The 14019-nt window shown below is 37.3% G+C and overlaps 1 protein-coding gene across 3 annotated transcripts in view; it reads right to left on the reverse strand.

The window, feature by feature from the left end:
* DNAAF9 (dynein axonemal assembly factor 9) overlaps window positions 1-14019 on the reverse strand; it is a 148742-nt gene that overhangs the window by 79454 nt on the left and 55269 nt on the right. For all 3 annotated transcript variants that reach the window (XM_082359004.1, XM_082359003.1, XM_082359002.1), the window contains 3 exons: window positions 11476-11574; window positions 6061-6116; window positions 3657-3792 (listed from right to left, as the gene is read on the reverse strand). In XM_082359004.1, the coding sequence (XP_082215130.1) occupies window positions 3657-3792; window positions 6061-6116; window positions 11476-11574 (291 nt within the window). The remainder of the gene's footprint in view (window positions 1-3656; window positions 3793-6060; window positions 6117-11475; window positions 11575-14019) is intronic.

Here is a 14019-nt window from a genome sequence, read left to right on the forward strand (position 1 = left end):
CGTGTCCCCTGCATTGCCAGGCAGACTCTCAAGCACTGTGCCACTAGGGAAGCCCAGCACAGTATCTTAAAAACAGCTAAATATGACACAAGTATTCATTCCTTCTATTTTACTCTATTAAGGAAGTCACAAGAGAATATATGGCATTTTTCTGTAATCCAAGTTATAGATTTGAAATAAAAATTTAATTCTGACTAATCTAAACTATACCATAGTGAATATGATCAATACTGCCATGATCCTAAATGAAAAATCATGTACATAATTCTAATTGTTGGTTAATAGGCTTATTTCCTCAAAATATGTTCCTTGGATTTCCAAATTTTCCCTAACTAAAGGCTTTTTTTTTAAGGTGCCATGTATTTCAAACCCACTTCCTTAGATGAGGTCACAAATTTATGTAAGTCTATATTAACATCAAATTTATTGATGTTTAGATGCAACTGACAAGGGATTAATCTCCAAAATATACAAACAGCTCATACAGCTCAATATCAAAAAAACAAACAACACAATCCAAAAATGTGCAGAAGACCTAAATAGACATTTCTTCAAAGAAGACATACAGATGGCCAAAGGGCACATGAAAAGATGCTCAACATCACTAATTATTAGAGAAATGTAAATCAAAACTACAATGAGGTATCATCTCACACTGGTCAGAATGGCATCATCAAAAAGTCTACAAATAATAAATACTGGAGAGGGTGTGGAGAAAAGGGAACCCTCCTACACTGTTGGTGGGAATGTAAATTGGTGCAGCCACTATGGAGAGCAGTATGGAGGTTCCCCAAAAAACTAAAAATAGAGCTAACACGTGATCCAGGAATCCTACCCCTGAGCACATACTGGAGAAAACCATAATTTGAAAAGATACAATGCACCCCAATGTTCATTGCAGCACTATTTACAATAGCCAAGACATGGAAGCAACCTAAATGTCCATCAACAGATGAATGGATAAAGAAGATATGGTATATATATACAGTGGAATATTACTCAGCCAAAAAAAGGATGAAATAATGCCATTTGCAGCAACATGGGTGGACCTAGAGATTATCATACTAAGTGAAGTAAGCCAGAGAGAGAAAGATAAATACATATGATATTATATGTGGAATCTAAAAAAAAAAGATACAAATGAACTTATTTCCAAAAACAGAAAGAGACTCACAGGCATAGAAAACAAATTTATGGTTATCAAAGGGAAAAGGGTGGTGAGGGGAGGGATAAATTAGGAGGCTGGGATTAACATATACACACCACTATATATAAAATAGATAACCAACAAGGACCTACTGTATAGCACAGGGAACTATACTCAGTATTTTGTAATAACCTATAAGGGAAGAGAATCTGAAGAATATGTGTGTGTGTGTGTGTATACACACACACACACACATATATATGTGTAACTGAATCACTGTGCTATACACCTGAAACTAACACAATATTGTAAATCGACTATACTTCAAAAAAAATGTTATTGACATTTACATTAAAAAGGAAATTGGTACAACAGAATTTGCATGTGTAATGTAAAACTGCTCAGATAATCTGGATTTTCAGATTTAATATCACCTATTAATTTGTAAATTATTCACAAATGGCACAGAAATGGAAAAGATAAGTATGTCACCTAGAAACAGAGCTGAATGAAGATGAAAGTTCATAACTAGGGCCCCCACCACCCCAGGACCGGTCTCCGTAAGTTCCTTGACTTCATTAGGTTTTCATGTTTGTAAAATAAAGAACCCCAATTATTACAGAAAGTTGTATAAATAACCTGCTACATTTTTGTTTTGTTAATAGACTATTTTTTTTAGAGCAGGTTTAGGTTTACAGAAAGACTGATCCAAAAGCACCGAGAGTTCCCACATTATCTCCTGTCCTTCCCTCTGCCTCCACAATTTCCCCTATTATTTGTCTTGTAATATTATATTTGTTACAACTGATGAATATTGATAAATTATTATTAACTAGAGTCCATAGTTTACATTAGGGTTCACTCTTTGTATTGTACATTCTATGGGTTTTGACAAATGTATAATGACATGTGCCCATCGTGACAATATCATACAGAATAGTTTCACTTCCCTAAAAATCCACTATGATCCATCTATTCTCCCTTCCTCGCACTGCGTGGCTTGTGGGATCTTAGTTCCCCCGACCAGGGATTGAACCCAGGCCCTCGGCAGTGAGAGTGGCAGTGAGAGCATGGAATCCTCAACCACTGGACCGCCAGGGAATTCCCTTTACTCTCTCCACTGTTGTACCTTTTCCAGAATGTCATATAGTGGGAGTCATATACTATGTAGCCATTAAAGATTGGCTTCTTTAACTTAGCAATATGCATTTTAGGTTCCTCCATGTCTTTTTGTGGCTTAATAGCTCTTTTTATCACTGAAACACAGTCCACTGTATGGATGTACCACAGTTTATTTATCCAGTCACCTGCTGAAGGACATCTTGGCTGCTTCCAAGTTTCCAAGTTTTGGCAATTATGAAAAGTGATGTTATAAGAAAAAATTCCTTGTCTAGGTTTTTGTGTGGATGTAAGTTTTCAGCTCATTTGGGTAAATACCAAAGAGCATGACTGATGCTAAAAGTATGTTTAGTTTTGCAAGAAACTGCCAAACTGTCTTCCATAGTGGCTGTACCATTTTGCATTCTCACCAGTAATGAATGAGAGTTTCTGTTGCTCCACATTTGGTGTTGTCAGTGTTTCAGCCATTCTAAGGTGTGTAATGGATGGCTAAATTATTGCTCCAAACATTTCACAGCACCATCCTCACTGACCCTTCTACTAGTCTGTGAGATCCTTCAAGGCAAAGACTATTGACTATATTTTCCCTGCACCTAGCACAGTGATTGGCACACAGTAGACACTCAATAATGATTACTGAGTTAATGACTGAAAGCCCTTGGCTTTGGAGTCATACAGACCTAAAAACAGAAATTGGTTAAGTCATCCACAATGTGGGTGTGCACTGGGGTTGGTTTCTTTTTTTGCAATTTTTTTGAGATAAAATTCACTATTTTAAAGTATACAAAAAAAATGTACTGGTTTTATCATTGTGTTCTTTTGTCCTCCTTATTGTTCCAAGATTCCTTCTTCTTTTTTTTTTTTTATCATTTCTTCTTTGTTTTGACCAAACTTCCTTTAGTCATTCTTTTAGGGTAGGTCTGCTGGCAACAAATTCTCTTAGTGTTCTTTCATCTGAGCATGTCTTGATTACCCCTTCATTACTGAAGGAGGTTTTCACTGGATATAGATTTCTAGATGATAGTTCTCTTTTAACACTTGAAATGTAACAGTCAAGACATAACAAACTTAGGCTTGGAATGACTGCCTATTTTCAAGTTAATTTAAAATTCTTATTCTACTGTTGATACTACTTGGATAACTGAAAGTTTGGTTCGTGAAAGTATTTTTTTAACCTTTTCCCTTCAAATATTTAAAAATTAAATATGATACTTTCAAATCGTGTCTAGTACTTATATAAAAATACACAGTCAGTTTTTAATCACTTTTCACACCAAAACAACTTCAAGGTTAAATCAATACACTAGTTGGAAAGGTTCCATTTATCCAGCTCCCCTCCTCCCTATTTGATAATAAAACCAATTAAGCACCAGGTAGTCAAGCCACTCACCATGTGTTTGGCAAAGCTCCCGCTGGGACCAGTGCTGCGTACCAGGTGCCCTTCAGAAGGGAAGTTAAAGTTGCCAGCATTCAGGTTTTCTCTTGTGGAATGATTACCAAAGAGAACAAATGGCTGCCTATTAGGGCTAGAGTGGCAAATCAAAAACATGTGATTAGTGAAGAGATTACTGGCTAGGGAAACTTCCAAATGACTGAGTTCTTGGGCTTCTCTGACTGTCATCCTGCAGTTTGAGCAAGGTGATTAGTACAGTCCACCTAATGCTCCCTGCTGGTTGGGAAGAGATACCAGATTATCTTTGACTCCTCCTACTGACCCATAGGGATCAGTCATTTAGGGACATAACTAAACCCAAGCCATGTTTATATTTTTAGCTTGTCCTGCTGCTTAAGGAGAAAGTTCTGTAAGTTTGCTGTCCATGATGCAGAGATGGAGCAAAATCCCAGTTTTATACAATAGCATTTTGATAGAAATATACATTTTCAAGAATGATAGCAGTTGTGATACTCACACTGTAGACAAACAATAGAGCTGTTAACCATTCCCAAGTAGCTTTACGAAGGAAGGAGGAAAGTAGGGTTGCAAATGTTCTCACCACACCTACCCGTCCCTGCACCCATCCCTCTCTTCCCTCTTTCCTCTTGGCTGCAATGCTTCCTCATAGTTTCCCTACTTTCCACTCGGCTTCCACTCTGCCCTCCTATAATCCATTCTCCACATTGCAGAGAGGATAATCTTTTAAACATGCAAAGGCTTTATTTTCAGGAGAAGGGCTGAAATCTTTCACATGGCCAACAAAGACTAACATGGTCTGGCCTGGCCAACTTCTTTAGCTCCATATAAGGCCACTCTCTCCCAACTTCCACACTCCAGCCAAACTCATCTTCTTTTATGTTCCTCAACACACATTTCTTTTATGTTCCTTACATTCTCAAGACCACTGCTTTTGTCCCTTATCTTTACTAATCATTCACATCTCATCTCCCCCCAGAGGTCAGCTCTCCAGTGTGGTCTTCACAGTACCATGTTCTTTTCTCCTTCAAGGCATCAATCAGAGTTTGCAATTACATATTTCTTTGTGAGGTTGCTTGATTAATGTCTTATTTCTCCATCACACTATTCACTCCATGAGGGCAGAGACTGTGTCTGGTTTATTTTTTAATCATGTATCTCTTGCTTAGTATGTCATACCTATTTGTCAACAAATAGTCAATGACTAAAGGATATTTTAAAAAGATAGTTTCTGCTATGGACTGAATGTTGTGTTCTCCCAAAATTCAACATGTTAAAATCCTAACCCCCAAAGTGATGGTATTAGGAGGTAGGGATTTGGGGAGGTGATTAGGTCATAAGGATAGAGCCTTCATGAATAGGATTATAAAAGAAACTCTTATAAAAGAGGTTCCAGAGAGATCCCCCTTACCCCTCCTGCTATGTGAGGTTAGAGTGAAATGACACCCATCTATGAGAAAGTGGGCCCTCACCAGACACCAAATCTGCCAGTGCCATGATCTTGGACTTCCCAGTCTCCAGAACTGTAATGGAGAAATAAATGTTTGTTGTTTATAAGCTACCCAGTCTATGGTATTTTTGTCACAGGAGCTAAAACAGACTAAGACAGCTTTCTTTATCCCATACCCTTTCCTTAAATTGCCCTTAGAGTACGTTATGTTGAAATTCCTTTGTATTTCGTTTCACTGTTCTCAAACATACTTCCTTAAGCTTCAGGCAAACTGGGGCTCTTAAAAGTAAAAATGACTCTGATTCTATTCTGATGCTTGCTTGATTCAAGTTAAGTGAGACTCTGCGCAGAAAAAGATGACTCTGAGTCCCAGGCAGGGTAGTCTGTCTCATTACCAGATTGGACTGCAGTTGGGGAAGAAAAGAAAGGAAAGATCTACTGCATTCATCCATCAGAGGAACTATCCCCTGCTGGACCCTCCTGATTATCATGGCAAGAGAGGTACTGAAGGAAACACTTAAAGAAAACAAATGCAGCAACCCTCATTGCTCCCATGTCTTCCTGGGGCTGGACCTTTATGCCCAATCCCTTTTACTCCCCAACAAGCCACTGTTGATCCCTGCCCAGCCCTTGGACACTCTGCTTCCTCTAGCTTTGCTGGGTTACAGATGGAATAAAAAATTCCTTTCTTTAGATTTTAGCAAGTTAACAATGTTTTAAAAGCCACCTTAATATAAAACTGTTTTTAATACAAAAATACAAAAGCAGTAAAACAGACAATTTTATAGAGTATGGATTTCTTACTCTGTGATGACTAAAGTCAACCCATATTTTCCTGACTCCAGCTTCTGTACTTAGATTCTCCCCCATTTCCACCACCTTGTCAACCCCATTTTCTCTATTACCATTCAATTTCTTTCCCAAGAATCTTACCTATTTTCAGTTATATGACTGGAAATCATTCCATGACTAAAGTAACTTCTGAATGGCTGAAAAAGAAGCCAACATTATATATATTAAGATCACAATTTTATAAAACAATCACAAACCCCTCATATATGCATGTATGTATGTATATAGTGTGTGTGTGCATGTGTGTGTGTGTGAGAGAGAGAGAGAGTGAAAGAGAAAGAGAGAGAGAAAGAGGGAGAGATGCATGTTTATAGATTGTTATAAGAACATGGGAGGACATATGTGGTGGATAACAACATGAATTTTGGGGATAGAAAGCAAACAAACAACAATTAGCAAAGAAAAAAAAGACAAAAGTCTGCAAAAGAAAAAGAAAGGAAAAGGAAGGTAAAGAAAAATCCTTGTCAAGTTTTACAGTTTTTAACTACTGAAAGGAAACTGGACAAACCACCATCTGTGTTCTAAGTTACTAACCATATAGGAATCTTTTTCTTCTATTAAATTTTTTTCTACATTTCCAATAATTAGAATTATGTTAATTCTATAAATTATAATATATATTAATTCTAATATATACTAATTTAAAATGAGTAATGAGGGAGAATCCAAGGAACTTAGAAGTACTGACAGAAGCACTTCTCAGCTTTGATGTGCATAGTGCTAGGCTGAACACTAATCAAACATTGATATGCAGGGTCTTTGTCAAGAGTTCAAAGCTTCAAAAGGCAATTCTAATCCCCTTAAATAATACTGATTGTTTTTCCCCCCAATTAAATAAATAATATATGCTTATTTTAGAATACAATAAAAACCACCTACAATCTCTAAGAACTATTAACGTTCTGGTACATTTTCTTCAAATCTTTCTTCTATGGTATATTCATAGAATATATATAGATTGTACCAAAGTTTGTTAAATAGTCCTTTATTCTTGGAAATTTATATTGCTACTATTATATCATAAATAATACTGTAATGAATAACTTTTCATAAATTTTATCTACAGCTCTGATTATTTCCTTAAGGCAAATCTGGAAATGAAATTATAGGGTAAAAAGGCAAAACTATATTGCCAAATTGTTTTTCAAAAAAGTCTGATCAATGTACACTTCCACTTACAATATCTGAGCGTGCCTATCTCAGGGTAAGCACTGTCCAATAAATGTCCTTTTAAAAATATATTTGTCAAGTTGACAAACGAAAAATGGTACCTCGTTGTTGTTTTATTTTATACCCCTTTGATTTTTAATGAAGTAGAATATTTCAGATATGTTCAATGGCCATTTGGACTTCCCTTTGGTAATTAACTATTTATTTACATCCTCTGTATGTTTATCAATTGGAGTTTCTCTTACTGATTTGTAAAAACTCCTTATATATTAAAGGAATAATAGCTAAAGTTTATTGAGGGTTTACCATGTGAACTGTGACAGGCATTTAAATGTATTATCTCAAGTACAGTTGACCCTTGAACAACAAAAGTTTGAACTGCACAGGTCCACTTATATGTGGATCTTTTAAAATAGTAAATACCACAGTAATATATGACAGGCAGTTGGTTGAATCTGTGGATGTGGAACCGCGGATGCCAAGGAACCGCAGATATGGAAGGACTGCATATAAGGAGGCGTTGTGTACACAAAGGGCTGGCTATAAGTTAAATGCAGATTGTCGACTGTGTGGAGGGTCTGGAGGGTCTGGGTCCCTAACGCCAGTGCTGTTCAAGGGTCAACTGTAATCCTAGTAACAACCTATGCAGTTCATTCTTCATGATCCCCTCTTCACAGATGAGTTGGCTAATTTAATTAACTTGTCCCAGGTCACAGAGCTAGTGAGTTGCATAGTCAGGATTCTAACTGGATTTGGGAAAAAAAGATAAAATTAGATCCATATCTCACATCATATCCATATCTCACATCATATACACAAAAAACCCCAAGTGAATTACGGATCTAAATTTAAAAAATTAAACCATACAAGTACTAAAAGGGTAAATTCCTCTTTAACCTTAGATTTATAAGCCTTTCTGTATATGACTCAAAATCCAGAGGCAATAAAAGTAAATATTAATAAATTTACATAAAGATAAAAAGTTTGCATGGCAAAATACCACCATAAACAAAGCAACTGATAAATAAGGAAGAAATATTTGGAATATATATCACAGACAAAAAGGTAATAGCCTAAATATATAAAGAACTCGTAAAAAACAAGGGACAAAAGACCTAAAACCTGTGCTCTATAGCTCAGTTAATAATATTGTACCAATATTAAAATGGGAAAAAGACATGAAAATAAAATATAAAATGGCCTTCAAACATATGAAAAAGTGTTCAAGCTTAGTCATAATTAGAAAAACACAAACTAAGATAATACCAAGATACCATTTCTCATCGATGAGACTGTCAAAAATTAAAAAGTATGACAACACATTCTATTGGTGAGGCTGTGGTAAAACAGGCACTCTCATATGTTGCTAGTGGGAATGCAAATCAGTACAACCTTTCTGAAGGGAAATTTGGCAATAGCTAACACAACTACATATGCACTTACCTTTTGACCCAGCAATCCCATTACTAGGTATACAAACCTCCAACAATATGAAAATACATAAGCACAGAGTTATTTACTATGGCACTGTTTGCAATAGCAAAATACTGAAAATAACCTAAATACACATACATAAGACAGGGGTTAATCTGCATATAACTTATAGTTGGCCCTCTGCATTCGCGGCTCCTCTGCATCCATGAATTCAACCAATCTTGAACCGTGTAGTACTGTAGTATTTACTACTGAAAAATATGCAAGTGGACCCAGGTAGTTCAAGCCTGCGTTGGTCAAGGGTCAACTGTATTATGAATTATAATAAAGAATGAGGACGATCTCAACGAACTGACCTAGACAGAGTTCCAGGATACACTGTTAAGTGAAAAGAGCAAAGTGGAAATGACTACATATGGTATGCCACTCTTCAATGAAAGACAGAAGAGGATATAAGAAAATACCTATGTATCTGATCATTTGTGCAAAAGAGACAGAAAAGATAAACCAGAAACTGAAGAGATTTGTTACCTACTGGTAATGGAATGGGTGGAAAAAGGGTGGGAAGAAAGTGGGAATGAGAACATGGTAGTAAGAACCCAGGAGTGACATGTCACTGAGTACACCTTTTTGAATATTTTTTACTCTTAGAATCAGTAATAAGAAAAAAAGAATTAAAAAAAATAAAAAACTGAAATGGGCATCAGTGAGAGGTGGGACAACTTCAAGTGGCCTAATATAGAGGTAACTGGAGTCTCTGAAGAAAAAGAGGACAGAAAAAATAATGGCCAAAAACTTTCCAAACCTGATGAAACTAAAAATCCAGATCCAAAAAGCTCAACAAAACCCAAGCATAGGAAATATGATCAAAATTATAGTGAGACATACCATAATCAAATTACTCAAAACCAGTAATGAAAGAGAAAATCATAAAAGCTACCAGAGGGAAAAATGACAAGTTATGTACAGATGAACAAAGATAAAGATGAAAGACTTCTCATCAGAAATAATGCAAGTGAGAAAGAGTGGAACAACATCTTTCAGGTACTGTAAGGAAAAAACTGTCAACCTAGAATTCTATACACGGCAAAAATACTTTCAAAAATGAAAGTGAGGGACTTCCTTGGTGGCACAGTGGTTAAGAATCTGCCTGCAAATGCAGGGGACACAGGTTCAACCCCTGGTCCGGCAAGATCCCACATGCCGCGGAGCAACTAAGTCCATGTGCCACAACTACTGAGCCTGCGCTCTAGAGCCCATGAGCCACAACTACTGAGGCCCAAGCGCCTAGAGCCCGTGCTCCGCGACAAGAGAAGCCACCGCAATGAGAAGCCTGCACACCGCAACGAAGAGTAGCCCCCACTCGCCACAACTAGAGAAAGCCCGCGTGCAGCAAATGAAGACTCAATGCAGCCAAAAATAAATAAATAATTAATTTTTTTAAACAATGAAAGTGAAATAAAAATTTTTTTCAGACATACAAAAGCTGGAAGAATTAATCATCAGATGATTTGCACAACAAAAAATGTTAAATGATATCTTCGGGGAGAAGGAAATCATACCAAATGGATATCTGTGTCTATACAAAGAAATGAACAGCACCAGAAATTTTAACTACGTGGGCAGATATGTAAGATTTTTTAATTATTTAAATCTTTAAAAAATATTTTTAAAGATTTTTAAAAGACAAAAAAGACAATGGACTGTTTAAACAAAAATAACCCCAATATATTGTGGGATTTATAACATAATGTAAAAGTAAAATGCACAGCAACAAAGATCAACTCCAGTTGCAAAGGTCAGGACTAGGGCCTGTCCTGGGTCAAAGTGGAACACAGCAGAACTGAGGACTGGCAGTGCAAGCCCAAAGTAAGCTCAAGTGCAAGCTCAAGATCACTCTTTTGATCCTTCCTGTTGACTAGTTTTGGGAACTAGTTTGGGAACTAGTTTTGTGCCTTTCTTTTTTTCTTCTTTCTTTCTTTTCCTTCCTTCCTTCCTTCCTCCCTCCCTCCCTCCTTCCCTCCTTCCTTTCTCTCTCTCTCTCTTTCTCTCTCTCTCTCTCTCTTCTCTTCTCTCCCTCTCCCTCTCTCTCCCTCTCTTTATTTTTGGCTGTGTCTGGTCTTAGTTGTGGCACGCGGGATGTTTGTTGAGGCATGCAGGATCTTTTGTTGCAGCGCACGGGCTCTTTGTTGTGGTGCGCAGGCTTCTCTCCAGTTGTGGCCTGCAGGTTTTCTCTTCTCTAGTTGTGGCGCACAGGCCCCAGAGCACGTGGGCTCTATAGTTTGCAGCACGTGGGCTCTAGTTGAGGCGTGCGAGCTCAGTAGTTGTGGTAAGTGGGCTTAGTTGTCCCACGGCATGTGGGATCTTAGTTCCCTGACCAGGGATCAAACCCATGTCCCCTGCATTGGAAGGTGGATTCTTTACCACTGGACCACCAGGGAAGTCCCTGTGCCTTAGTTCTGGATTTACATACCTCAGTTTACTCATGGAGTGGGTCTTATCCTGAACCTAGTAACTTCACTATTGTTGTTTGCCTAGAAAGAAAGCTTGGCATTACCTAGAGGTTCAACTGACAAAGGTGTGCTATTCACATGTGGAGAATTATTCCTAGGCTTATTAACTGGTGCCCAACAGAATTCCTGGCTGACAGGGGCACCACCTCTGACAAATGAGTATCTTTCTTGTAGAGAAACTGGCACAGAAAAAAATACCTTCTTATATAGGGGTTGGCATGGGAGTTAAAAACTTCTTTACAGCATGCAACAAATCTTAAGGAAATGATAGCCAAATTCAGATTGGTAGCGCTGTATTCTGAGAAAATTTTTAATAAAAATAAAAACAATAAATAAACTAGCCAATTTCTTCTTTCTCTTTGACCCTTCCTTTACATACTTCACCCGCCTGAGATTCGGACAATTCCAGCAAGAAGGGAATTTCTGTGTCAAAATTGGCGAAGAAGTTAGTCCACTGACGTTCAAAAGCCACCAAATCCTAGAAAGAAAATGAAAAGATAATGTGGTCATTCAAGGAGGTACTTTAGAAAACCAGAATCATGAAACCGCATCTGATCTCAAAATACCAGACCATTTAAATATGTTGTTTAAAAGGTAGTAGCAAAGTACTGATTCATGTTACCACATGGATGGACCTCAAAAACATTATGCCCAATGAAAGAGGCCATGTATAAAAGACTACAGTATATGAAATACTCAGAAAAGACAAATCTACAGAGACAGAAAGTAGATTAGTGGTTTGCTTAGGGCTGAGAGTGGGAATGGAGGTTGACTGCAAGTGAGGACAAGGGAACTTTCTGGGTTGATGAAATGGTCTAAAATTCAAATTGTGGTGATGGTTGCACACATCTGTAAACTTACTAAAAATCACCAAACTGTACACTTAAAATGGGTAAATTTTATGGTATATAAATTATATTCCAATAAAGCTGTTTTTTTTTTTTAAAAAGAGCAGTAATGTCCTTTAAAAGCTGTTTTTAAAAAGGACAGTTAGCAACCCTTGTTGAAGAGGGAATTATTTATGAGGCACCTAAAGCTATTTATGAGACACTACACCTAGTACCATAAGCTCACAGCAGTGAAGCTTTGTTCAAGGACAAATTAGTTGACTTTAGTTAGAAGTTCAGTGGGGTCAGAGGTGGCCCAGAGCCCTTTCCTCCCTCATCCTCTCCTCCTAGCAGGAAAGCAAGTATGAGGAACTCTGCACCTTCCCAGCTGACTCTCCTCTACATACAGCCTGCCTCCCTCCCCCATCCCAGCTGCTTTTCAGCCTCCTCTCTGAACTCATTCCTGTTCCCAACCACTACATGTTGCTTTGTGTTCCTGGCTTTTCTTTAAGGCATCATCAGTTAACCCAAAGTATCAGCTATGACTTGCTTGATTGAGATACTCAAGTGACATCTTTGTCCTTATTTTGAAGTTGCTGTTAATTTGTACTCAAATTGGATAGTTGTCTTTACTGTCCATCTCACACTGTGTAAGTGTACATGACAAGCACCCAGCCTAGTGCCTTGCTTACAGCAGGCATCCTGTTTGCTGCACTAAAACTGGCTGTCTGGATCTATGCTCTTCCCTACTCTTCTCTTTAAGGATACACAAGTACTCATACCTATGAACTCTGTGTTAGCCATGCAATGGCCCTAGGCATAAAGCACAATGGATCTCTGCTGGGAATACTTAGTGTAAACAATATTCTCAAGTGACTTCACTATTTGCTGCCCAGAAAAATCTATATTTTGTTTATATATATATATATATATATATATATATATATATATATATATACACGCACATTACATTAATGTCAATATATGTCTAAAATTATTTTCAGTAATATGTAGGAGACAGTGCTGATACTGTTTTCTGAGTATGTTTTATATATAACATAGGATAAAAAATCAGGTATATGTGTGTGTACATATGTATGTATATACATGTGCATGTATATATAAGTATGTATATGTGTATACACACATACACACACACAAGGAGAGAAAAGGCGAGGGAGCAGGGAGAGAGAGAAGAGAATTTCCTAGTTTCGTCCACTGAAGAGATCTAGAAACAGTGACCAAACCAGGAGCAAGGAGCATTTCTAGCACCCAGACTGTGGTGCTGAAATGTCATTTCCCACTCAAAGAAACCATAACTTACTAGAGAAATGACCAATTCCAGGTGTGAGACAGGAAATGTACAAGATAAGCCTGGAATATCTCGTCACAGTGTATAGCAGAGAAGTTATTGAGGACTATTAAGACTGTGTTAAAAGGATGTGTGACCAACTTGAAGTGAGACCACAGCCCAAAGATGGAACAATTTAGAGCATCAGTAAAGATGATAACTGCAATGGACAGAAACATATCAAATATGTTTAAATCTATGAGTTCAAAATTAGATATATTTTAAAAAACTATTTTTTTTACTGGTTACTTTTGGAAAACGGTTGGGAACCAACCTTATTTTGAAAACTTATAAGTAAAAGCAAGAATTCAAGCATTTATCTTGCTTTTCCTACATGAACGTCACCACTGCATAAACAATATTAGCAAGCTGAATATTTCTCTTTAGAGAATATAAATGAAGAAGGAATTATAGAATTAGAATACCACCATTTTGCAATAGTGAATTAAGACTCTAATTAATGAAGTAAAGATCTGAAGATTGCATATCAATGGCTGTTCACAAAATAAAGAGAATCAATTAGATACACGTACTTCTTGGTAAGGAACACAACACCCTCTATGAAGTTATCTTCCCTCTAAAAATCAATCCTGAAACTGATTAAACCTCTAGATTCAATTACTAATAATCAGGGAATACAGAAGACAGGGAAACTGTTAAACTACATCATGGGAATGCAATCAACAAAATCCCAGTAAGGGGCTTCCCTGGTGGCACAGGGGTTAAGAATCCGCCTGCCAAGGCA

This window comes from Balaenoptera borealis (genome assembly GCF_965194805.1).
Source record: "Balaenoptera borealis genome assembly, chromosome: 16".
Lineage (NCBI taxonomy): Eukaryota > Metazoa > Chordata > Mammalia > Artiodactyla > Balaenopteridae > Balaenoptera > Balaenoptera borealis.